We start from the raw sequence: 27,038 nt of genomic DNA on the forward strand, positions 1-27,038 counted from the left end.
GACCGAACGTGGCTGCAAGGGTGATAGTGAGCGACGTCGTAGAGATGGAGAGCGGCGAGTAGATGGAGCTGGGCGAGGTGGGTCGTAGAATGCACAGCTGGACTGGCTGGTGATGGGTGACGCGAGTCGAGGCGGCTGCACACGATGGCAATAACTCGCCACGTGACCGGCGTAACCGCATGGAAAGCAGATGGGCCGATTGTCGGGTGTGCGCCGTCGGTTCGCCGAGGCAGGTCCCACCCATGTCGCAGGACGCGATTGAAGTGGCGCCTGCTGATACGACTGCACGGTGGGTTGCAGTTGGGTCTATAGATGGCGTCAGCATACTTAGCCGGCACACTCGCTACGAAGGACGTAGGTGTAGCGGCAGCTTCGGCGTAACTCAGTGGGGCAGCCGCAGGGATTATTTTGGGCGTCCTGGCGACAACTTGAGCGTAACTCTGGGGCGCAGGGGCCGGAGGTTGCTGGTGGTACGCAGGCATGACGTCCGCAATTTCCTGCTCAATCACTCGGCGGAGGGGAGGAACAACGGTGGTCGACGACTGTTGAACGTGCAGCGGGTGGGAAAATTCCAGGAGTGAGAACTGGCGTGCAATTTCCTCGCGCACGAATGACTTGACTTTTGCCAGCAACGCGGCCGGGTCAGGTATTACCGCCAAGCCAGCAAGCTCTGCGTCGCGTGACGGAGAGTGACGGGTCATCGAACTCTGCCGGCGGAGCTCCTCGTAGCTCTGGCACAGCGTTATGACCTCGGCCACTGTGTCGGGGTTTTTGGCGAGCAGCATGGTGGAGGCATCGTCGTCAATGTCTTTCATTACGTTCCGGATCTTTTCAGACTCAGACATGGTTCCGTTCGCTTTCCTACACAAGTCGAGTACGTCTTCGATATAACTTGTGAAAGATTCACCGGCCTGCTGAGCTCGTTCAGAACGAGCTCAGCAGGCCGGTGAGATCTCCACCGAGAGCCTTCGATCCTCGGTGGAGACCTACACTGTACCGCAAGGAACGCCGAAGTGTAGCGCCCTCGGGCTCCTATCTTTATTGCATCTGCCTTGAATTTTCGCTCACGGCCAGCGCTGCTTTTTCGCTCAGAACCAAAGACAATGGGGACAGCCCCGCCGACACCACCGACACTGGAATTTTTGCGAAACGAGCTCTTTAACGCTGTCGCGTCAGAAAGCGCCGCACATTTCAATTAGAATATAGTCGGCTGGAGTCCGCGTGCACCCTGCCACGGTGGCCCAGTGGTTAGGGCGCTCGACTGTTGACCCGAAGATCGCGAGATCGAATCCCGGCCGCGGCGGCTGTATTTTCGATGGAGGCGAAAATGTTTGAGGCCCGTGTACTTAGATTTAGGTGCACGTTAAAGAAGCCCAGGTGATCGAAATTTCCAGAGCCCTTCACTACGGTGTCCCTCATAAATCATATCGTCTTTTGGGACGTTAAACCCCATATAATATTATTATTATTATGGAGTCCGCGTACACAGCTTTAAGAGTCAGTATTTCTATGATTTGAACGTTTTTACACATCTAATCCTGCTCATAATCATTAAAGTTGAATTACAGTGTCCCTGCACTGTCTCGCCTTCGCAATTTGCTTAGTGGCGCTACATTTCACGCACGAACAGCGCGTAAGCAAACTAGGCTGGGCACCGGTGACGCCGGTGATGTAAAGATGGCAAACGGCGCCGAAGCGGGGTTACCTGGAGGCGCGATGATGACGCGTGGCCGGCATCATCGCTGCGCCGCGACGTCACTGCCTCGCCCATTCACCACACTCTCTCCAATTGGGTGCCCGGTAACGGTGGCTGATTTCGATGTCGCTCACTGGGTCCCCACTAAAGTTCAAGACAAGAAAAATATCGTAGCTAGATTCTGTTTGCGAACAAAAAAGGATGAATTCGTCAGTAAAGCACACAAAGCTAAGCTTCACCCAAGTGATATTGTTGTGAAAGCTTCTGTTGACAGCGCGGTCTATGTGAAAGAGCACTTGACGCCGCGAAACAAGGCGCTCTTCTCGAAGGCACTGGCTTTGAAAAAACAACACAAATTGCAGTTTCTGTGGATCAGCAACTGCCAAATTAAGGCCAGGAAAGCTGAGAAAACCAGGGGGTACCGCATAGCCGAGGAATCGGACCTAACGGTCATTAACTAATGACCTTTCAATTTGTGCCTGCCTTATTCCCATCCTTCCATCATGGCTTCATATTACAAAACGAGTGAGCTAAATGACTTTTTTCAGAATAGCGATCGCTCTCTTATCCATTTCAACGCGCGAAGCCTCCGTAAACATTACGATGACTTTCATAACCTACTTTCCACCCTTTCTTTTACTTTTTCAATCATTGCTGTCTCAGAAACCTTGCTTAGCGACGCTGATAAGAACTTGTACTGTTCCCCTTCATACAAATCTGAATATGCCCACCGCTAGTCAAGTAATCATGGGGGAGCTGCTATCTACATCTTGTCTGGTATCCCATATAAACGTAGACACGACCTGACGCTAAATATTCAGAATTGTGAATCAGTTTGGTTGGAATTTGATTATAACTTTCTGAACATAGATAACAGAAATTTCATTTTAGGTTGCGTTTACCGGTCACCTTCTTCCTCTGGATCTGACTTTTGTGTTTCGTTCGGAAAAATGACAAAGTTATCTACAGAGAATAAAAATGTTATAATTATGGCTGATATAAACTTAAACTTATTGGATTCATCCGTGAACTCTGTCAGTTATTCATCCTGTTTTCACAGTTTTGGTTACGAATGCCTTATTAACGTCCCCACTCGTTCTGTATCAGGTGGTTCCAGCACTCTGATCGATCATGTATTGTCGAACCTTTTGTGTCCACCTGATGTAGGAGTACTTGAAACAGATATTACCGACCACTTTCCCGTCTTTCTGCGCACTACATCTGCCCGCTATTCATATTCCAACTGTTACACCAAACTGGTTTTTGATAAAAAAACATTCTTAGAAACCGTTTCCAATACTGACTGGTCTCTCGTTCTTGATACTAATGATCCCTAGGTAGCTTATCCGCGATTTTTAACAAAACTGTCCTCACATTATCACTCCTGCTCCCAGGTGTACAAATGCAAAAAGAAAGTGGCCTCTCCTCAAAACCCTTGGGTCACTGATAATCTCTTTAAAGCGATGTGTACACGCGAAAACCTTTTTTAAAAAAACAAAAAGATAGCCATTCAATATAAACCTACGTGCGCGGTATAAGAAATTTTCCAACTCATTTTCTGCTCGACTTAAAGGAGCTAAAACCAAGTATTACGAGGAGAAGATACTTAAATGAAGCGCTGATATAAATAAAAAATGGGAGATAGTGAATTCATTTTTGAATAGGAAACAAGCAGCCGATACCATATCAGAAATATCCCACGATGGTAATACTTATCTTACACAACTTACAATTTCAGATGTCTTTGGTGATTATTTCTTTCCTGATATTCATGCGCATGCGCAGCAAAACTTATACGCCTCAAAACGCCTTCCGCAATCATTCTCTATGTTTCCAATTACTCCGGATGAGGTGGCATCAGTAATTGACAAATTCAAAATAACCAGCGCTGGGCTCGATAACATTAATCCTGGCCATGTTAAATTAATTTGTAAACCAGTATCATTTGTCTTTTGTCACATTATCAACCTCATGTTTAAAAAAGGAATCTTCCCTCGTGAACTCAAACGTGGTAGAATAACTCCAGTTTTTAAGAAAGGAGATCGCTCATTAGTGTCAAATTATAGACCGATCTGCGTTTTGCCCTTTTTCAGCAAGGTCACTGAAAAAATAATTGAAAAGCGATTGATAAAATATTTGAACAAATTTAATATACTTCCACCGGACCAATTTGGATTTAGATCTGGTTACTCTACTGACATAGCACTTATATCTCTCAGTGACCAATTAAGGAAAGCTATTGATGACGGTAAATTTGCAGGTTCCATATTCGTAGACTTTTCCAGGGCATTTGACACCACCGACCATGACATTCTTAGTAGTAAACTAGGGGGCGATCGGAGATCTGTTCGTTCCGCTTGTTCGTTCTCCTGGGGAAGAACAAGCGCGCTGATTGGCTGAAGCGGGAGATGCCACTCAAGGCCGGGGGGTGTCGCCATTTCTTTTTTTTTGCTTGATCTTTTCTTTTTTGGTGACGTCATATCGCGGCATAACGAGTGCGGTGATCGGAGATCTCTGTTCTGCGCCGTTCGTTCTGTACCCATTCTGGCGGCGTACGCGATTGGCCGAAGCCGGAAAAAACCACGTGTCTGAGGGGCGTAGCCATTTTTCTTTTTGCTTGATTTTTATTTTTTGGTGACGTCATACCGCGTCATAACGAGCATGTCGTCTGCTACAAACGAACGGAGCGCGAGACCGTTCGCACGCGTTCTCTCGAGCGAACAAACGGCTTCGCACGGCATGATGCGGCGGTTGTGGCTGCCGCAACAGCTGATTTTGAGAAAATGGCGCTTGCGACGTGTGCTTTTCTTGCGGTTGGAGGTGCAAGATGCGTTTGAAGACATGAGCGAGTGCGGCGTCGCTTTCTGTTCTCGAAACGAACAGTGCGAACAAAATGAACGGGCCTGCCACTGGGCTGTGGTCTTACGCGCAGGGACTTCTTAGTTCAAAAGCGCTACCAGCTTCTGACACGTGTCGTCCCGGTCCTCACTCGTGAACGACGGCCCCAGTGGGCACGACGGCGTAGGTATCTGTGGGTGCTCTTTTATAAAAGCCAGCAGAAGCTCCTTTTGACGATTCGACACCCGGGAGCCAAGCCAGACATTCCGGTGGGACGACATCTTGAAAAACTGCGCCAACCGCTAATTTTCTCTTTTTTTTCGCATGCGCGACCTCACATAGCGAGCACGTTAGAAAAACTAACAGCAATAAATATCAGCGCTCAAACCTATTGCTGTTTCAGAAACGGTTTGAGCTTGAAAAGAAAAAAAAAACAATATCTTTTCGTATAACAACTGTATTTATTAGAAGGCGAGAAACACTTCGTTTTGAAATATATGGTTTCCTTGCCGAGGACAAACGATGCGCGTCTACTTCCGGAAAGCTCCCCGCTCACCGCTTGACGATTGGCTGTCCTCTTCCTCTCGGCGGAAGAGAGCAGCGGACCGCCCACTTTTGTGACGTAACACCGCCAGAACGAACGCGGAACGAACAGAGATCTCCGATCCTCCCCCCTTCTAGACTCCATTGGTATAACTGGTCCTCCTTTACTACCACTACGCGGCTACTTACGTGACAGGTATCAGGTTGTTGGTGTATGTAATTCTTATTCTAAACCTAAAATGACTAATTTAGGTGTACCACAGGGGTCAATTTTGGGCCCCTTACTATTTTTACTGTATATTAATCACTTGCCTAATTGCCTTACTTTTTCTAAGTGCATATTATATGCTGATGACACCACAATCATTAATTCTGATGAAGATCTATCACTAGTAGTAACCCGGCTTAACAGTGACCTTCACAACTTGCTAGGATGGTGTAAAATTAATAGACTTACCATTAATCCCTCTAAGACTCAATTTCTTGTGTTTTCATCACAAAATAAATCACCAGAGTGCATTCCGCCCATTTTCATTGCTAACCACCCATTATCAGCTAGTGAAGAATGCGTATACCTAGGCGTAAATATCGACCGTAACTTGAAATTTCAAAACCACGTAACACGTTTAACAAAAATGTTATCATATGGAATACGCATCCTCATTAGGGCACGTTCATTTTTTTCACGACCGGTACTACTCTCACTTTATTTCGCGTTTGTACACTGCCACATTAATTACTGCATAACCTCCTGGGGTAACACGTACAATACTCACTTAAAACCGCTGCAAATCATTCAGAACCGGCCAATTAGATTAATCACGTCTAGTCCACCCACATACAATGCTAAACAGTTACTTCAAGAAAATAATATTCTCGATGTTGCCGCCCTTGTAAAATACAATCTCGCCACTTTTCTTTTCAAACTAATTAATGAAGAAATCACATTGTCATTAATTCCTTCATCATCTTTACTTAATACTAACCCAACTCGTTTCGCGCAGCATAACAACTTCATTCTGCCCAAAGTGCGAACTAATTATAGCAAACAAACAGTTCACTTTGCAGCCATATCATTGTGGAATACATTACCATTTCTAATAAAAATCCAAAAAACCCATAAATTTCGACATGAATTGAAAAAGTTCTTGTTATGTGACATTCACTGTTCTGTATAACTGGTTTTTCGACTTGTCATCTCTCCTCAAACTGTTGTTTTATTTTTTTTTCTTGTTATGTTATTTGCACTTATATTTTTTTTATTACCGATGACACATAGTTTATGACAACATCGTCTTTTTCTTGTATCTGTATCTCATTATTATTGAATTTTGTAATATTACTATTTTTTGCTATTGTCGTTGCCCCATTTCAGTTTACACTACGGGACCTCCTTCTGTATATCCTTATCTTGTACATTGTGTTATGAATGAATAAAATTTTATTGATTGATTGATTGATTGATTGATTGATTGATTGATTGATTGATTGATTGATTGATTGATGGATTGATGGATTGATTGATTGATTGATTGATTGATATACGGCTCTGCATGGATGGATGCTATGAGCGTCCCCATTATAACGGGGCGGTGACAAGTGTGCCATCTGGCTCGACAAAAAAATCTCTTTCCTTTTTTCTTTTTTTTTTTATGTTGGCCTAATGCCTGTACTTCAATAAAATCTATCTTACTACAGGAAAAAGAAACGTAAATTCTCAGCTCAGTTCTCTGCCCTTTACGGCAGACTGCCCTTTTTTTTCCAATATTTATTTTTGTCCTTTCTCTCTAATTTTCTGCCACCAATACTCTAACCATCTCTGTCTTATTTCAATCACGGATGCGTTCAGCTTTCCATTGTTGTCCCTAAAACCCAAGGCATCATGTAGGCTCGTGGCCAAACTTATACCTGGGTGGATATCTCCACATTCAATCAGAACATGCTCCGCCGTTTCCTTATCTTCCCCGCAGCACGTGCATTGTTCTTCTTTACTGAATCCCTTTTTATAACTACGCGTTCCAAGGCAACCCGATCTCGCTTCAAACAGTAAAGCGCTTCCCCTTGAATTATCGTAAAATGCCTCCTTCCTTATTTTATTTTTGCCATTTCGGTAGTTACTCAAAGCCGGTTTTTTCTCCATAGCTGCCGTCCAGTAAATCCTCTCCGCCTCTCTGACTTTAAGAGTGCATGGATGGAGGGATGGATGCTATGAACGTCCCCTTTATAACGGGGCGGTGACATGTCTGCCACAAGGCTCGAAGAAAAAAAAAAGACTTCCTTGTTTCAAGTTGGCTTAATACCTTATCTACACTGATTAAATGTATGTTATTATACAAAAAAATATAAGTTCACGGTCCACCTCTCTGCCTCTTAAGGCAGAATGACCTTATTTTTCCCCATTATTTATTTTTGTACTTTATCTCTACTTTTCTGCCAGCAATACTCTAACCGTCTCTTACTTGTTTCTATCGCGGACGTGTTCAGCTTTCCATTGTTGTCCCTAAAACCCAATGCTTCATGTAGACTCGTGCCCACACGTATACCTGGGTGAATATCGCCACATTCACTCAGTACATGTTCCATCGTTTCCTTAGTTCCCCCCCGCAGCATGTACATTGTTCTTCTTCGTTACTATATATACTTCATATTCTACTCGCAGAGCGCTACCACGCGGCAGCAGCGAGCGGCGGCGGAGCGCGCACTCGACAGCCTGATGAGGTCATTCGCCCAGGCACTGATATGCATAGTAGTGGCACCTCGCGGACGACGTGGTCGTGTGAGACGAGACATCGATCCATGGATGGCGTGCGCCGGCAGCGAGCGTGTGTTGCTGTTACACAGTGCTAATGTGTACGGTGGCGGGAGGATGGCGCAGTACTTGGCGGTGATTGTGTTGCGGCAATGGTTTTCTAATCGACAAAATTCGTCCGACAAGGCCCGATCCAGGTTTTCTCTTCCATGGTAGAAGCCTTGTTCAGCGTTTGTTAAGTGCAGTCCGTACAGGGTGGTGGCTCGACTTTAAGAAACGTAAACATGCTTTTGTGGATGGCTCTTGTGATACTCGTAACCCACCTGACTGTATGTCCCGCCCTGTGATTTGCGCCACCGTACACCCACTGGTGGTATGTTCCGCCTGTAATGCAAGCCAGCGCACAGGACTCGCTTTCGACGGCAGGCAACACCCGTTTTGAAGTGATAGTGGCGGTGTGAAGTTCGAAGGAACGCAATCTACAAAAAAGACAGCGCTAGCAGTTTCACGAATAGATTTGGACTTGATGTGAGCAATGTTACCAGTCACTTCAGAGTGAAAGTCGATTCAAAGACGTTAGGGGAGGCTCATTTCGTCCAACTGCACGTGCTTGAGTTGACCCACCGATCCACTGAGCAAGCCGTGCGACATTTCAAGTTTGGGGGTGAGCATCCATGGCTTTCCTAAACATATTACAAGTTGTAGCTGCAGGTTACCGTGGTAGGCGAGGGTAGCCGACGCTTTGCGCTCTTACCGACTACGGTAGCCGACGATGGCGTCGTCTGCATTAGCTTCGTGAGTAGCGCCTACGTCTTGGACGGCGCCCTGCGTGTTGTGCGCCTGGGCTTCCTTGTTGGCTTAGAATTGCCTAACGCCGTGAGGACAGTGGAGCTTCGTGTCATACCTGGAGACGAAGCGGGCTTGAAACATCATGACCTCCTCCTTTAAGAGCGCACCATCATTGCCGATCTTTGACAAATCGGTGAAGAACATGGCGTCGCTCTGGCGGACGACTTGAACCAGCGGAAAGTGGGTGCATTTATCCACAATGACGCACTTGACGTTGGTGAACACTGTACGGAAGTAGTCGAGGTCTTCGTCGCGCAAGCCCCCCGTCGGTACGCATAGTGAGCTTGAAGGCGGCGTGCACAGTGAGTCCGCCGATCGCAACCGCTGCCTTGCCTGTTGTGGAACACGAGACGTACGCGCTGTGCGTGCCCGTGAAGGCGGTGTTGGTGCAACGGTTGTAGGCGTCCATAATAGGCCGCAGAACGAAGTTCTTGCCACAACCGGCAACGCCAGTCAGGATAATTCTCAGCGGGTCGGTGTCGTCAGGCGGTGGATGACTCAGCGAACAGCTTCGAACTGCTCCTTGCTTGTGAGCCGCATCATTTTCTTGTAGGCGTCACCGGTGATGACGTTCTGCTGAGCTCGTTCTGCGTACGCGTTAGCCCTTGAGAGAGCGGCCCACCCCCGCACACGCTAGACACAAATAAAATCTGAGAATACGTTTCTCTTGGTGCCACTAGAGCAAAGTTTTGCTGCCGAAAAATAATTCAAAATAGAGATTTACGCAAATTGCAAGCAGATGACAACCACCAATCTCACTGAAGTGAGCACACACACCAAAGCTAATTTTGGCCCGTTATATCTCGTGAACAAAGCAAATTAGGACATATGATTATAAAAACATGTTTTCACTGACATGAGCACTCTTTGATAAAAAATTGTCGTCAAAATTGAGGCCGAAGTTTTTTATTTTATTTTTTGAAAATGAGCTTTTTTGAAAAAACTCGCTTCTTTAACTATTTCTTTATTCGTCTTTTGCGCAGCATGTAGGAAAACGACCTCCCGCAGAAATGTTGCAAAGGCCCTTTTCTATGTTTGACACTGTTTTGAAGTTCCTGTGTGAAATAGGAAAGGCGCCAAGGCGCATCAAACATAGCAACCTTTTTTTATTTGGGCCGTGTTTGCCATTTTTTTCAGATTTTGTTCCTTTTGAGGACGGCACAAAAAGCATGGATGTAATTCACAGTAATACGTAATAAAACCAGCAGAAAAAGTTTCGACACAACATTTATTGTTCGCGGTAAATTCGGCCGTGAAATTCGAAAATACTGCAGTAAGCAAAATCAGTACGCCCTCGCGGCCACCTTCAAATATTTTTTTGGCGCGCTGGGAGCGTTCCTTGGAAATAAAATTTTCGGTTCCGTGCACTTTGAATGTGGCCACATAACATATAAAAAACCCAGGCAAAACAAAAATATCGACTGGACAGGCGTGTTCGATCGCTCGTGGAATCACCCAAGGGCGACACATATTCGCTTGGCACAGAGGCGCGGATTAATCTGCATGCGCGAATTAAGCGTGAAACTGGCAACATGTACGTAAGCGGCAACACAGCGGTGAATGACAGCATATGCTGACAGTTACAGTCACGCAGACCATATAATGTACGACATCTGCCAGATAACTACCGCTGCTCACGCGCGGCGGCAGTAACTTGCGACGTCGAAATATATCTGCCCCTTACAACATCACGGTAGCATCCTAAGCTCGTGCTCCTTACAGACTTAAATGACTTTACGATATCAAAATTGTTGTCAGAACTTACCATAAATTATGTAACGCAATACCTGACACTTGACACTTATAGAATGATCGCTGCAAAATTTAAATCTGCCGTAGCGTTAAATACGGGAATTCGACAACTCCTTTTTTCAGCGTCTTAAAATTATTTCAAAGTTTGTGCGCGTGAAAGGCCACATTATACAACGAATTATAATTTTCTGTGAATGGCGTGATTTTTCAATATACACTGCCAGCAATATGAAGCGAAATACGCAAATACGTACTACGCATAGCTTGGAGCGGTCCTTTATTGCGCCTAATGTTTCTAATCCAGAAAAGCCTTTGCTTCTTTTCCTTGGGAAGCTTAAATAGATGGATGCCTTTCATGCTACGGCTTGAGCAATACCGCGCAACAAATGCGCCCACTGCGCCCAATGGGCTGTTTTAGTCACGCACATATAGTGTGAACGCGATGACCAGTAACCATCAATACACAAGACATACCCGCGCTGCTCAGCGGTGATCTAAACATAGGCGTGCGCAACGTCCTTGTGAGTTAAGAGCAGGGCGCAACGTCTGCCCCATACACTGACTTAATAGGGAGGGGGCTCGCTGTGATGAACCTTCGCCCCCCCCCCCTGCGCGCGCCTATAGGTGTAAATATGCCGCCTCATCTGCGCGGCTCCGCACTGCGCTGCCACGGCCGGCGAGGCGATTGGGTATACGTCACGAAAAGAGGGCGGCGCTGGGGCGGGGCGCGGTCAGCGGCAAGATGAAAGAATCGCCCAACTCTCCCGAAGGGTATATAAGGCTCTGAGAATGCGGGAAGCTGGCGCTGAACGGCCGTGCGTATTACGAAGCTGACGAATTTGTACTTGCATCCGAATTAAATAGCATTCGTGCTTCTCGCAAGCTTTCCCAGGTAAACATTTACGCATGCAGTCAGTCTGGCCGTGCTTCCGGGGCGATACTTCAATTCGAATTTGATAGTATTCCCGTTTTAATCTCTGCCTCAGGCTTTTTCAACCACGTGTTCCGCATGGGAACATACTCAAGGGAACATACTTTAGTGTCAACGGGGACTTCTACAGACAGGCCAACGGGATCGCGATGGGAGCAGCCGTCTCCGTTACAGCTGCGAACCTCACAATGGAGCACGTAGAAGAGGCGGCACTGCGTTCCTTTATTGACAGGCCGAAAGTATTTGTGAGGTATGTGGACGACTGCTTCTGCATAAAGAGGACAGCGATAGACAGCTTCCTCGAACATCTTAACTCCGTCGACCAAGCAATCCAGTTTACGGTGGAAAGACAACAAGACGGAGCGCTACCGTTCCTCGATGTTTTAGTACGACGACAAGGCGAACGCATGACCTTCTCGGTGTACAGAAAACCAACGCACACCGGCAGGTATTTGCATTTCACCTCGAGTCACCCCACTGCCCACAAAGCTTCCGTGGTGTCGGCACTCTTTTCACGAGCAAGAGCCATCTGCACATCAGAAGGAGAGAGAAAGAGAGAAGAAGAGAGGGTCGTGGCCGAGTTAAGAAAGAACGGATACACGACAGCTTTCATCCGCCGTGTGGCACGCCGCATGTCGAGAGATCAGCTTCCCCACAGCGGAGACACATCTGCGAACGACACACGCGACCCTCCTCCCACGCTGGCCACTCCACCGGATACAATGGTATCGAAGAAACCAGCCCAACGAGTCGTCATCCCGTATGTTCCGTGAACTAACGAACAGCTCGCCAGGGTTCTCGGAAAAGCTGGGGTCACGGTGGTTCACAAGCCGGCCTCAACGCTCGTTCGCTTACTACCGCGGCCGAAAGATAGACCATCCCGGGAGCAACACCAGGGCGTAGTCTACAAAGTGTCATGTGCCGACTGTCCAGCGAGCTACATAGGCGAGAGTAAGTGCTTCCCGGAAAGAATGCGCCAACACAAAAACGACGTCAGAAAGATGAAAGTACAACGCAGTGCCCTTGCAGAGCATTGCGAGAAGCACGACCACAAAATTGACTTCGAGGGCGCTTCCATCATAGAAACGGAAAGCAATCTGGGAAGGAGGCTCTTACTCGAGTCGTGGCACATCCAGAACACACCTGCGAATGTGAACCGGTGCCTCGGAACAATGCCTCCGATCTACGTGCACGGCCTCCGGAACGTGGGGGAAAGAGAAAGGCGGAGCAAAAAACAAGCTGCGACGAAGCCCCCCTGACCAGCACAGTCACCCCTCAAGAAGAGACCAAGCCGCTCTCGAAACGTCGGGTTTCCTCCAAGAATTTGTGGCTGGAGGTATTTCAACTTCTTAATGCCTCAAAATGTCGTACTGTTGTGCACCACTGTGCAAATCTAACGCAAAAAATAACGATTGTCTTTTTTTAATTTCCCTTTGCTGGATTACAAAAAAACTCGCAGGATCTCTTATGCATTCACCTAAGACGAATGGAAGGCGAAAGCCATTTTATTTTTGTTGCCAGACGATGCATTGAACACCCCCCGCCACCTTCTGGGGTATTTCTGCACGTTACGTGGCTTTCTTACTGCCTCAAAGATAGGAGGCACTGTAAGCGTTCTTCCCCTCAGCTGGTGATGCACTGCCTCCGTGATGGGCCCATCTTTGACCAGGCGAAGATGTAATGTGATGACGTCATCGCATGACGTCATTCATGCGACGTCCCGATGACGTCACAATTTTTGTGATCCGTGACGCCATCACGTGATGATTTTTTGCATCACTCGTGTTGACGCCGCTGCACGCCGACGTCGCCGGACGCCGCGGACGATCAATTTTCGCGTTCGATCAGGCATCTAAGGCTTTCTCCTTAAAACCCTATTGGGCTGTTGTCCCACAAAATTCGAGCCGCCGCTGGCGTACGGAAGAGGTGGTTTGCAGTGATTAGGCGGGATAATTGTTATCCTAATACATCTTCAAACTACACTAGAATGCGCAGCCGCCATTTCCGACCAGAAGATTTCATAAAATGTAAGAAGCGGCGGCACAAGAAGGATGTAGTACCGTCACTCTTTGCAGACTGCCCATTACGTTTGCAGCCAAACGTAACAACTGAACGAAGCATGGCAAGAATCACTAAACGTGACCGTGCTGCGACCGAGCAGCCAACGAATGCACGCGCCAGTAGCGACGCTCCCTCACGATCACCACCATGTGCAACGCTGACATCAGGCCCCGGAACCGAAGAATCGGAGCCCATGACACCACATGCGCCACCAGCGAAACAACCGACAATCATCCTCTACAGTGTCATAATTATTCTGTGCACAAGGCTGAGTAGGCTGCCCCATGCGATGGAAGTGTCCAGAATAACAGCCATTTGGCCTCTACTTGGCTGACTACCGAAAAGGCCAAATGGAAGAGAAAAGAATGAGTCCTGAGGAGCTAGATACCGAGGCTACAACAGACCGTCGACAAATACAAAGAGGAGCTCAAAAAACTGACAACAGGCAACATTTTTCACGCCAATCACATTGGCTCAACCTAAGAGTCAGCGCTTGAACAACAGCGTCTGATCACACACATCGGCCAGTGCTGCAGGAAGCGCCACGCATATGCAGCTGTTTTTGTTTATTTTCATACCATCACGATTCAGCTGCTTTAAGTTCTGAAATGGTGGTACAGTCGAAACCCGGGATAACAAAATCCCGAGGGAACGAAATTCTCACCGCAACGAAATATTTTCGGAGCATCGGCGAACGCCCATAGGAGTCGATGCATTTCGTAACTCGCGACTACGAAAGATATTCATACCACAGTCCCTCATTAACGAAATTTTTGAAACACAAGTGCGCAAATAACCTACTCTCGCAACATTAACTACATTCGAAAACTGCTGAAATGCATTCATGCTACACTTAACTTGTGCAAAACTATCGCTACAGTGCACTTGAGAAGCAGCCGCCATCATTCTTTACAAAAAAAAAAAACATGATAACGGCTTGCCGAAGCACCTGCTCGTTATCGCGGACTACGTAGCCAAATCCACATTCCTCATGGAGTTTCATTCGTTGGCTTGGCTCTGTGCTTGGCTTTGCGGCTTTGCGCGCACATGGGCGCGTGTGTGGAGCCATTTGTGGAGCGTTTGCTTAGTCGCTTGGTGCAACGTGAACAGTGTGTTGCGATTGCTTCGTCCGATTTCGCTGCCTGCGAAGATGCCGCCTCCAACGAAAAAGCGGAAGTTTATCACGCTGGAAGATAAGGCTGCAATCATCAGTGAGGTGGAAAAGGGCAGGAAAAAAATGGACATCGCCGAAGAATTCGGGGTTGCGTGCAGCTCGCTGTCCAAGATTCTGCGCTGATCCAGCGGAGCCGGAAGAAGGTTCGCCTGTAGGCGTGATGACGGTACTGGTGACAGCGCAGTGCCGGGACCGTAGTGCCGCCGTCACTGACCAGTGCATGGGGCGAACTTTGTGCCGTGGTAAACGAGATTCCAGATCGAGAGGCATGAAATTGCTGCAGGGTAAGGCCCGCCAAAGCAAACTTACTGACTTTTAGAAATAAAATGTTTTTTTTGTAAATTACATGTCTTTTCTGCCGCATTCTCGCGCCAACAAAATTCCCGCAAGAGCGAAATTTTGTGCTTTCCCCGCCGATTTCGTTATTGCGGGTTTCAACTGACAGGGCAAAATTCCTCATTTACTGGCACCAGCTGTTGCTTGCTCTCGGTGGCTACAAATGTAATTCTCTAAAGCTTTGCGTAGGGTATATCCTTTGAAGCAGTCTAGTGAGTGCATGCGAGCCAGCTGGTACGTATCCATAGTTCAAAACAGCGCGCATTAGACACGGACAAGAAAGTACACAGGGCTAGCACAAATATGCGCATGTGCCGCACCCTTAATAAGATGCCCCCAGCGGCCACACAACACGTATATAAGCCTTCGTAGCAGCATGCGCTGCCCACGGGAAGTGCTTCTCAGCAACGCCGTCGTTCCACACGCGCCTTGTTGTGGCCATCCACTCTGGCCACGCCGCAGAAAACTTGGTTACTTAGCAAGCGCATGTTCACTACAATTCATATGGCTCCTAAAGCTGCTCGTCTTATTTCGTATAACATTCCAACGTGTTACGATCGCATTCAGTACTTCGCGCTTGCGGCGAAACTGTGACTTTTTTGCTGTTTCTTTCTCCCTCTCATTCGTTCCGTTTCTCTCTTTCTTTCTAACTCTTTTTCTCCCTTCCTATGTTTTTCTTTGTTACCTTTCTCTGTCCTTCCTCTTCCGTTCGTTGCTCTTCATATGTAATTTCTTTCTCTCTGTCTATATTCCTTTCTTCGTCTTTCGATCTCTCTCTCAGAGTAAAATTATAAAGCCCTATTTTAGCTCAAAAGCAAGATAGAAGACGCACATTTTATTTGTTAAGCTTGACTGCGTTGCTCCAAGTTTTATTTTGCAAATGTATTTTCTTTACTACACCAAGTGATCAGAACGGATATTTCGACTGGTTAGCCTTACACAAGGCAGTGACTGTAGTTCCTCTCCGGTATTTATGCACGAGCAATGATCGCCTAGATTGTTCATAACAAACGCAAAAGTTCACAAGGTCGCTCAGCAACTTTTTATGACGATGCACGACCTTTTAAATGCTACCTGCTGTTTCAATTATCTAATAAATATATAACCAGCTTCGCCACCCTGATTATGTGGACACGGGATTGCGCGAAGCTTATAGTACGAGCGCGCGGCCAGGAAGGGATGCGAGGCTCCTCCACCCCGGAACGTACGAGCGAAGTGAGGGTAGGAGGAGGGCAGAGCGTAAAGCACAGCATAGAAAGAAAGAAAGAGAGGAAGGAAGAGAAGAGCGAGGCAGCGAGAAATATATAGACAGAGGGTACAACGAGGAAGAAATACATAAAGAGAGAAATAGGGACAAAAAAGCTGTAAAGAGAAACAGAGATGACCGCCAGGCTTGGCACCACCAATGCAAAGGTGCCTTAAAGTTGTGGTGGCCAAATAGGTGCAATGAAGCGAGTCTAATAACGGCGCGGTGCCACCGAGATCTAAGAAACAGCACTCCTTGTCTGCTTCAATGAAATCATTAAGAAGGTCGAGGGTAGCGTGAAGGCATGAAAAGCTCGTCAACGCGGGGCGTCGCTGGAGTCGACATTTCGACAAGTGTCTTCTTCGGGGCTGCTACTATTTTGCTTAGTGCGTGCGCGCATATGCTTCGTACCCTCTCATCCAACCCAAACAAAGGAAAGGGCAACTGGGAAAACGGGGGTTGCGGTGGCGACAGAAAGAGGGGCCGGCGTGTCGAATTGTAGGAGTCAATAGGGATAGTCCGGGAAAAAGAACGGGGGGGGGGGTATTCGCGTCGAAGGGTAGAAGGGAGGTACACGTATGGCTGAATCATGGTTGTCAGAAGGAAGCACCACGACACAATGATAACTTCACAGGGATAAGCATGGTCAGAAATACTTAGAAGAAAGCCTTCACTCTCCCAGGTTTTCGTTGTGTATGTACCATATCGAATGGATTCAAGAGCCCCTTTTGAAACGTTTATACCTGCAGGCTGGAGTGTAATAAACTTTTGAATAAGGCATGACTCATTATATGACAATTTGACACCGTCTTGACAGAGTTTTCAGCTAAGTCATGCAGCATGTAGAAAAAATCCATAAATTGACAGGGCAGATTTCTTCCCTTTTGTGGAAGAATTTTTTGTGTCCTTATTTTGTCTTCACTCGACAGGAGCGGACCAAGCGGAATCTGGCGTCGCAAGCTTGCAAACATGCCCTCCAAAGAAAGGCGCGAATGCAGTCTTGTCTATTGGCGCGCAGCGAACAATTTCGGAGGCCAATGGCCACTAAAATCACTGTAACGGGAAAAGTACCGCGTTCTTTTTCTCTTCGCCGCCGCGCCTTTACGGCGGCTTCGCCACACAAATAGTCCAGCTCGCTCGCCTCGCTAGTGTCTCCCGGCCGGCGACGAACGGCGCATTGGAAGTCGATTGTTTTTATAGCCTCAGAAATTAGTGCAGGAACATTACAACATCCCAGATCGTTTTGACACTTTGTCGCAAGCCTGTCGAGGCCTCCAAAAATGCCTGGGTGCTGCGCTTTTGGGTGCAGCAACCGGCGGGAAACGGGCAAAGCCCTCTTTGTTATTCCCAGCGGGAAAAAGGATGCCAAGCGACGGGCTTTGTGGCTGCACAGAACACGGCGTGAAAAATTAGTTCCCGCGACTGATACCCACCATTGTGAGGCAAGCATTTTCTTAAGAATTCGCATATGTTGTTTCGGGGAATGTTTGCGTCTCCCTTGCATTAGTGCAGCTTGTTTCGCGTGGTTGCCGCATAAGAATCATGCACAGTAACATTGCCGGGCAGCTTTTAATTATGTTTGGCGTAAAACTAACGCCTTTGGGCTCACATATAACGATCAGCGCGCCATGAAAACTGACTGCTACAGATTGATATTGCGTGACGTGACAGTATGAAGAACATAAATAACAAGTGGTAACGTGAAAATAATGGCACGAATGTCATGTAAGGCACGATTTACATGCTATGTTCATGGCGCAATCGCGGCCTATTCGCTGGCTTCATATGGACCAAAATCCGTATTGCATGATGTACGTGAATGTATGACGAACATAAATACCAGGTGGTAACATGAAAATAAGGGCACGCATGTCATGTAAAGCATGATTTACATTCCATGCTTATGGTGCACTCGCGGCCGGTTCGCTGTCTTGATATGGACCAATATCGGTATTGCGCGACGTGACTATATGACGAACATAAATACCAGGTGGTAACATGAAAATAACGGCACGCATGTCATGTAAGACATGATTTACATGCCAAGCTCATGGTGCACTCGCGGCCGGTTCACTGGCTTCATATGCACCAAAATCGGTATTGCGTGATGTACGTGAATGAAGTCGAGGCTTTGACGGAAACCCGTCTGGTCGGGAAGTAACATGAAGGAATAAAAGCAGGACACCGACCATGAAATAAAATGCGGAATGACGTTTCGGCTCCCCTGACGGGAGCCTTGTTCACAATGAAAGCGACGACGAAATACTTAGAAGAAAGCCATAAGAAGAATGCCATAAGAAGAAAGGCATAATCCATCGTGATTCAAACGACGGATCATACTTTGAACCGAAATGACGGAACGCTCCCTCTTATCTACAGCCGCTGCTTACGTCATATTTTAAAGCCCTCATAAGCATCGCTTCACTCGTCGTCGCTTTCATTGTGAACAAGGCTCCCGTCAGGGAAGCCGAAACGTCATTCCGCATTTTATTTCATGGTCGGTGTCCTGCTTTTATTCCTTGATGTACGTGAATGTATGACGAACATAAATAACAGGTGGTAACATGAAAATAATAGCACACGTGTCATGAAGGCATGATTTACACGTCATGCTCATGATGCTTTCGCGACCGCTTCGCTGGCTTGATATACACCAAGATTGGTATTGTGTGACGTGACTGTATGACGATCATAAATACCAGGTGGTAACATGAAAATAATGGCAGGCATGTCATGTAAGGCATGATTTATATGTTACCACCTGTCACTCACGTTCGTCATACAGAAATATCTAGTGATATTAATTTTGGTATATATGCATTTCGTTAAACGACCGCGAGCGCCCCGAGACCATGCCATGTAAATCATGTTTTACATGGGACGCCTGTCACGATTTGCGCGTTATAACCAGTAACTTGTGTTCGCCATACCCTCTTGTCACGCCATACCAATCTTGGTGTCTATCAAGCTAGAGAAGCGGCCGCGAGCGCACCATGAGCGTGGCATGTAAATCATGCCGTGAATGGCATGCATGTTATTTTCATGTCATCACCTGTAATTTATATTCGTCCTACAGTCATGTTATGCCATACCAGATTTGGTGTACATCCCATTAACGAAACGGCCAGGAGAGCACAATGTCGTGGGCGGCTAGATGGATGGATGGATGGATGGATGGATGGATGGATGGATGGATGGATGGATGGATGGATGGACGGACGGACGGACGGACGGGACGGACGGATACGTTCGAAGTCGCAGAAGTTCGCTAAGAAACGCTTCGCATTTAATAAATAACACCGACAGCCGAGCGCGTAAATGCCGCGCAGTTCGCATTTATTTATCGCGTTAGTACGCGTGCGTGCGCGTGTAGGCAAGTGAAAACTGCCGCTATTTCTTTCCAAATCAGATAGAGAACAACGGTATGCTTCATTCGGGGCTGCAAAAGCGCACGCAATGCGTAAAAAATGCATCACTCCGCGTGAAATCAACACCGTGCCGCCGCAGCTGCTGCCGCGCTGGAGCAAATATGGCGGCGGGCAGGACGGTCGCGGTACTTTTCACATTCCAGTGACTTTAATGGCCACGAGTTTGGATTTCGGTGATCTCAACTGGAGGCGCTGTGCAGACCCGCAAAAGGTCCATTGGCACTGGAGAAGCTTTCGTTGGCAGCAATGACACCGTCACCTCCATGTGCGAGATGTGTAACCATATTAGCCGGCTTCGGTAAAAATCCCTGATTGCAAGTTTGCTTCGGATTTGCCATCCTCCCGTGTCGCAAAGAATACGTAGTGCACCACCGAGGCCGTCAAAAACCAACGAAAGAGAGTGCGCCTGAAAGAAGATACGTGCCTCTCTTGACTATCGTGTCCCGTTTGTAGAGAGCGCAGGACGCCTTGAGCTGGTTCAACGCCGCTTCACTTTGCTTCAGTCGACCTGTGAGCTGTAGCAACACCTGCTGGCTACCAGACGCCTGCAAATCACAAAAAGCAACAAATTTACTTATTTATTTATTTATTTATTTATGCAATACTCACAGCGCCATCAGAGGCATTACAGTGAGGGGGCGAACACAATATAAGCGGTTTTATATAACATCACATATAAACACTAGAAAACTTAGGCACAATAATAAATAAATTACGTACACAACCAGCATGTAGAGTAAGGCAGAATGAGAACTAATAAAGCACTAAGTCAACAAGACATCATACATATCATTTGATATTGTATTAACTACGGCAACAGGTACCCTATTCCACTCCCGTATTGTTCCTGGGAAAACGCAATTCTGAAGGATTCAGTGTTGCAAAGCATTTCGCGCGCTTTATGGGAATGACCGCTCCGTGTGGATACATAATGAGGTTCGAGTTTATATTGTTGTCGATCAGTTCCAACTTTTGAGTGAAAAAATGTTATTAAGATGTTTTAGACCAAGTTTTTGCCGGTGATTTTTTAGTAACTCCCATATAAAACCCACCTTCTTTTGGGTAGCGTTAAAGGTAAATGTGTAATTTCCAGTCACAGACCTTGCAGCTAAATTCTGCGCTCTTTCTAAACGTTCCCTGTCACCTACCATCGGTGGATACCACACCTCACATGCATATTTAAAAATCAATTTGACAAATGCCTTGAACAGCCGTTTCTTGGTGGCCATACTAAGACATTTTGCAAAACGCCGTAGAAACCCTTGCCAGCACTTACGTGCTTCTCTTCCTCCTCCGCAGGAGTGGACCTGTTTCTACGCAGCGGCATCTCATCCGTTCCCAAGAAAGCACACGGATGAGGAATCCGAAAGGGATACAGCCGGAGCTTAGACCCGCAGCAGCTCATTTGCAAAGCACCACAGAGGTCCGCCAGTTTGGCAGGGGAGTTATTCTCTGCTTTTCGTCAGACCAGCAATGTGTACACGACCTGCTAAAGCGCTCGGTGTTCGCTACCAATCCGGTGAGCTCATTTATTCCACCTCGCCTAGCATGGTCCGTGGCGCGGATGTCAACATGACTCCATCTGAGGTATTAGAGATGTTTGCAGAGGCTGGTGTGATTTCAGTTTATAGGTGTGAACGTGTCGTATATAAGAATAAGGTCCCAACTGAGTCCGACATTGTAACATTCACTGGGTCGATTCGGCCAACGGAAATTAAGGTGTGGCCCCTAATTTACAGAGTGGAAGCGCCATCTCCTCGTCCTCTCCAGTGTGTAAAGTGCCGGCGCTATGGTCACACTAAGAATGAATGTAGGTGAGCTCCCACATGCCGAATTGGTGGTGAAGCTCACTACTCCGGTGTATCCAACATTAACGATGAAAAGTGCTTGCTCTGCAATGAAGCGCACTGTGCTGATAATCCTAGTTGCTCGGCAAAGGCACGCGAAATGCAAATCCTTAAAATTCTCGATCGAAGACCTTGTTTTAGAAGAGACGCCCTAGCTGAAATTCAGGCCAGAACTGAGGGGTACGCCGCTGCTGTAGCCGGTTATAATACAGCAATGGAGCTGTGTATTGCGTGTGTGGTCGAAAAAGCAATCGAAAAGACTACGGAACGCCTTGATAAAAACCTGTGTGAGTCCTTGTCACAAGTTCTGACCAACCGGATGAGCCAATATTTGGAACGTCGGGAGATATTCGTATAGCTTCACAAAATGGTGAGCATCCACGCTCATTAAATGAAGTTAAGTCTGAGATCACGCCTTCAGATGCGCAGTCATGCAGGGTTCTCTCTAGTTGTCAACCAGAGGCAAAGTGAAGGCACAAATGATGATTCACAGGATTCTGACGAAATGGACATGGATCCGACATCTCTAAAGCCTTCTTGATTGCTCCTCTCTAAGAAAGCTAGTATACCAAAACATTTCAAGAAGAAAAAATATCTGAAGGACAGCCTGTCAAAGAGCGATTTCCTAAAAGAAATTATTTTAAGTAAGGCAGTCGCTGAATCAATTCTTTTGAAATCAGTTTCCCTCATAATTTTTCATGGGAAATGCGAATCAATTCACTCTGCAATTACATATTTATTGTATCTGTCTTTTAAATTTGCTCCAGATAGTATTCGCAATGCCCATAGACTGTCACGCCACCAAGTGGATGTCAGGAGAACCCCCACGAGGAGAGTCAGCAGACGACAAACTTGCAGCTCTGGCAGCCGTTCCCTTGTTCGTCTGTGCTAGTCCGATTCTTACGCGTTGGCAGGAAAGAATCACTACGACTTTGCATGTTTCCTGCATCTAGCGCGAAAAAACGTAGGACAAGACGAAGAAGGCTACAGCACAAGCCTTCTTCGTCTTGTCCTACGTTTTTTCGCGCCATTTGCTTTCATCATGAATTACCAACTCGCCCAACAATCAATCTTTTCTGCATCAGTGAACAAACGGGGCCTCCGTGACACGATATATCTGACTCTTTCTTGCGAGACGCGAAGTTTTCGTGAAAATACGTGGCAAGTCGCACTTTCAATGATAGCCCACAGCGTACACATATCAGCTTCGCGAGGTTTTCTGTATCCACGTAGGTTAGTTAAATGTTATCGTCTGACTATTTCAGTTGAAACTCACCCTGTTTTACTTGCATATAGCATTCGTCAGTGTTTTATTGTGATAGCAGTTATACGTACATTCTCGACGGGTTTTTGCCGTCATGTCCCGTACAAGGTCCAAATTGATAACATTTCCCCGCGCATCGTTTGCTCTACGGCGGGTAAAAGAGCGTGATCGGGGGCGACGAACGTGCTGAAGTAGAGATCAAACAAGCTGGCCCATATCCGTCGCTCGGAGGGCGCATGCGATAACTTCACGCCGCTCGGGAGTCCTGCCGTCGAAGCAGAGAGCAAACGCCCCGCCCGCCTTGAACGAGCATGAAAAGACGCAAGGGGGGGGGTCGCTCAAGTAGCAATATGTGAACTTTGATTCTAAGGGCGGCGTCGCGATCGCTGGCGCGCGCTATCTCGACAAGCATCAGCGCCCGGCTTGTATACCCTACTACGTGCTGCGCTATCAACGCGAAGAGACTGTGCGAAAAGAGCATCTCTCCCTGGAGCGGCCGTATTCTCTTAACCCAGCGTTTTATAGAGTTACGCGAGATTGGATCCAAAGGAGTCAGCTGCCAGCCACACTTCGTATCACATTGCACTTTGTTGCTGTCGCATTCACCGCTTCGCCCTTGCGGTGAAACTGTCATTTTTTTTAGTGCATGAATCCCATAACAGTGAACGCGGGAATCGTGTGGGCGCGCGATGTGCTCTTCTGTAACTGAGCAATCTAAAATTGCGATACTTTAAAATAGGGCGTTTTATCCTGCGTGAGAAAAGCGCTGTTATGAATTGTGCCAGTGACCTTTCAGTCATTCTAGGACGCGTCCGCTCCCCCACGGCTATCGTGGAGTGAACGCTCTCAACGCCGTCATTCACCTTTGTGTTGGTTTCATAGCCAGCGCTGCGCCATAGCATCCGAGATTGCGCGCCGGCGGATTTCTCTACGGCCGTCCCAATCGCCGCGCTCCCCAGCAAAAAAATGTAACGCGCCTAACGCCCGGCTACCGCGACAGGGCGCGTTTAGTGAGGATATTTAGAGAAACAGCGTTGACGCACAGTGGAGAAAAAGAACTAGAAGGCTCACCAGTAAATATACGGCTGGCAGTGTAAGCGATATGGCCACAAAGAGCGTTAAACGAAAAGTCAGAGGGGCGGAGAGGATTTATTGGATGGCAGCGATGAAAAAAAAGCAGGCTTTGAGTAACTACCGAAAGGGTAAAAAGGAAATAAGGAGGGTGGCATTTTATGATAATTCGAGGGGACGCGCTTTACTGTTTGAAGCGAGGTCGGGTTACATTAGAGCGCGTAGTTAAAAAGTGAGATTCAGTAAAGAAGAACAATACACATGCTGTGAGGAAGATAAGGAAATGATGGAGCATATATTCTGATTGAATGTGGAGATATCCACACAGGTGTACGTTTGGGCACGAGCATACATGACGCCTTGGGTTATAGGGAAACATTGGAAGGCTGAACAAGCCAGCGATAGAAATAAGTAAGAAACGGCTAGAGTATCGGTGGCAGAAAACTAGAGAGAAAGGACTACAATAAACAGTGGGAAATGTTATCTGCCGTAAGGAGCAGAGAACTGGGTTGGGAATTTGTTTTTGTTTTTCGCTATAGTAAGATTGATTTATTTGTAGTAAACAAGGCGTTACGCCAACCTAAAAAAAGGGGGGCGGGAGAAAATTTTTTTTTTTTGTTGAGCCTGGTGGCGCACGTGTCACCGCCCCGTCATAAAGGGGGCGCTCATAGCATCCATCCATCCATCGGCGGCAGCGGAGACCGCGGCAAAAAGCAGACCGCACGGAATACCAGCGTGCAGGTTCGCACTTTTTCGCGTGCAAGCAAGGATCAGCGACCGGCTCTTCTGAATGCACTACAGGCGTGTATATTTGTAGTACGATAGCAATTATATGGACACGCTCGGCTGGTTTTTGCCGTCGGCGTCACCGTCCGGGCCCGTGTATGTACATATATATATATATATATATATATATATATATATATATATATATATATATATATATATATATATATATATATATAGATGTGTGTATATAAAAGCCATAAAGAAAGTTAATTCAGAAATATTTTCCCACGCGCGGAATTGAACGGCCGACCTCTCGCCCCGAAACGCGAGGCTTTATAAGGCCTCACCGCGCTACGACCGTTCCGTCTCTCCTGTCCCGTTGCGTTTTTCGACCGGGCCGGAGACGGTACCAGCTTTTTGGCTTCGGTTGGAAAGAACGGGCCCGTTCGCTCTCTCGGTCGCTGATTGGTTGACAAAAAAAAACGGTGGCCGCCTGCCCGTTTGCGGAAAACGTGGCGACAGCCAAGGCCTAGGCAGCCAAGCGACAGCCAAGGCCTAGGCAGCAGCCGCAAAAAAAGAGTTTATATGGGTGTTATTGGGATGAGTACAATAGTTATTGATCATCCGCAGAGATATTCATCGAAAAGGAGCAAGCCGACGTTATCAACCTGCCTTCCTCGGAGCCCGCGATCGCCGACGAAATGTGCTACGCGAGGATCGGAGGCCGCCGATTTCGTGTGTTTTGTGCCGTCGTTCGCTTTGCTTTGGAACTCGTGCTAGAATATCGCCAGGTATCTGCGTGTCACACATGCTCACCGTACGCAAACGTCAATCATGTTCGATTGCCGCAAACGGCGTATGCTATGTGTATGTGGACCGTGTTCGAGGTTCATTCCAGCGAAATGCGTACGTGTATGTTGGAGCTTTGGGTGAACGGCCAGGTCCGGTGTGAAGTGCCGAGTGATGATAGTCGGTAGCGATAAGTTTATTGTCTCATTATCGCCGTCGTTAAACATGTTCCGCTGTGTGTGCGCTGTTTTGGCAATTTCAGTGCGCTGTGGTGACCGCATCGCCTCCGAAGTGCTCAAACGTGTCCCCAGTTTGCCCACGAAATACAAGTCGGAATATGAACCTGCGATGTGCTGCAGCAGTGCTACAGGCACAAGTGTTGTTTGCTGTGTGTGTGCTCTGGAGTGTGCCGTGCATGTGGAGCTTTCTTGTGTATCAGTGCAGCTTTCCTGTGTATCAGCCATCTCGGTACAGAAGCTTCATCAAAGTTGAATTTGCTGTTTCGTTCGCGTATAGATTGTCTCAAGTTCTTTCCGCACTTTTCAACTTCGTGCTTTCGTACAGCGCTGTATTACATATGCCTGAGAATTCTGAAGTAATGACTGACAACATCAGGTAGCCTTCATTTCTACCGCTTGTAAATAATGCGCCAAGAGAAAATTTCAGAAATGGCAGGCCGTGATGCGAGCAAGCACCACTAGCAAGAAGCTATATTGCTTGGTTCTTAATGTTTCCCAACCACACAAACTGCTTATTGATAGTCATGTCGAGTAGAAATGCTTGAATGCTCAACAAATGTTTACTTTATAATCGAAAGTCATGTACATGTAGGAGAAAGGTAAAGTAATACTCTCCCAAAATTACGACTGGCCCAGTGCCTTGTACGAAACTTTGCTGACAGTTTGCCCTCACGTGCTAGCTGCGGTCATGTTACAAAAGCTGGCAGAGTCGCCCAAATGAAAGCTTTCCAGTACCTTGCGGATCTGCCTTTGATCATTCCATCATTTGTGACATACCGTTTCGCCGTAAACCTTTATTTCACTAATTTTGTCTACAGCTGATGCCGAATAATGCGTCTTCAAATCGCACCAGCAAAATATTCCCGTGAGCTATTTTGCAAGTGCTGTCACACAGCTATCACTACTTGGCAACATAAAAAGCATTGATATTGCTGGTGCTGGATAATGTGTCCAAAGAAATCGCACTAGCAAAATATTCCTCTAAAATATTCTGTAAGTACTGTTACACGTAATTGTCACTGATTGGTTGCAAAAAAAGGGCAGTGACGATATGACGTTTTCATCAGTGGCGTAGCCAGAAAAAACGTTTTCGGGGGAGAGAGGGCTGGCATGTCAACACACACACACACACACACACACACACACACACACACACACACACACACACACACATATATATATATATATATATATATATATATATATATATATATATATATATATATATATATATATATATATATATATATATATATATATGTCACTGACTTCCACTTTCACTTCTTCGCGCTAGCCGAGCTCGAGCCCGTGCCCGAGCGCCGCTTCGTCTTCCTTACATTCGGCCACACTGCGAAATGGCATGGGAAGCTGCCGGAATTGTCTTTGGCAGGCGGCATAGTGAACCCAAGCTCAAGTTTACAGCGCGACGACAGCGTTGCGTTGCGGCTCTGGAGGCAAGCGCTGGCGAAACTGGGAATGGCGCGGCTGACCATGCT

General features: G+C 47.0%; 1 protein-coding gene across 1 annotated transcript in view; it reads right to left on the reverse strand.

Moving 5' to 3' along the window:
- The window catches only part of LOC119379464 (protein FAM184A), a 628,470-nt gene that overhangs the window by 189,548 nt on the left and 411,884 nt on the right, over positions 1 to 27,038 (reverse strand). Inside the window, exon 7 of the mRNA XM_049411992.1 lies at positions 20,024 to 20,148. Within this exon, the coding sequence (XP_049267949.1) occupies positions 20,024 to 20,148 (125 nt within the window). The remainder of the gene's footprint in view (positions 1 to 20,023; positions 20,149 to 27,038) is intronic.

Source organism: Rhipicephalus sanguineus, chromosome 1 (assembly GCF_013339695.2).
Source record: "Rhipicephalus sanguineus isolate Rsan-2018 chromosome 1, BIME_Rsan_1.4, whole genome shotgun sequence".
In the NCBI taxonomy this organism is placed as follows: Eukaryota; Metazoa; Arthropoda; class Arachnida; order Ixodida; family Ixodidae; genus Rhipicephalus; species Rhipicephalus sanguineus.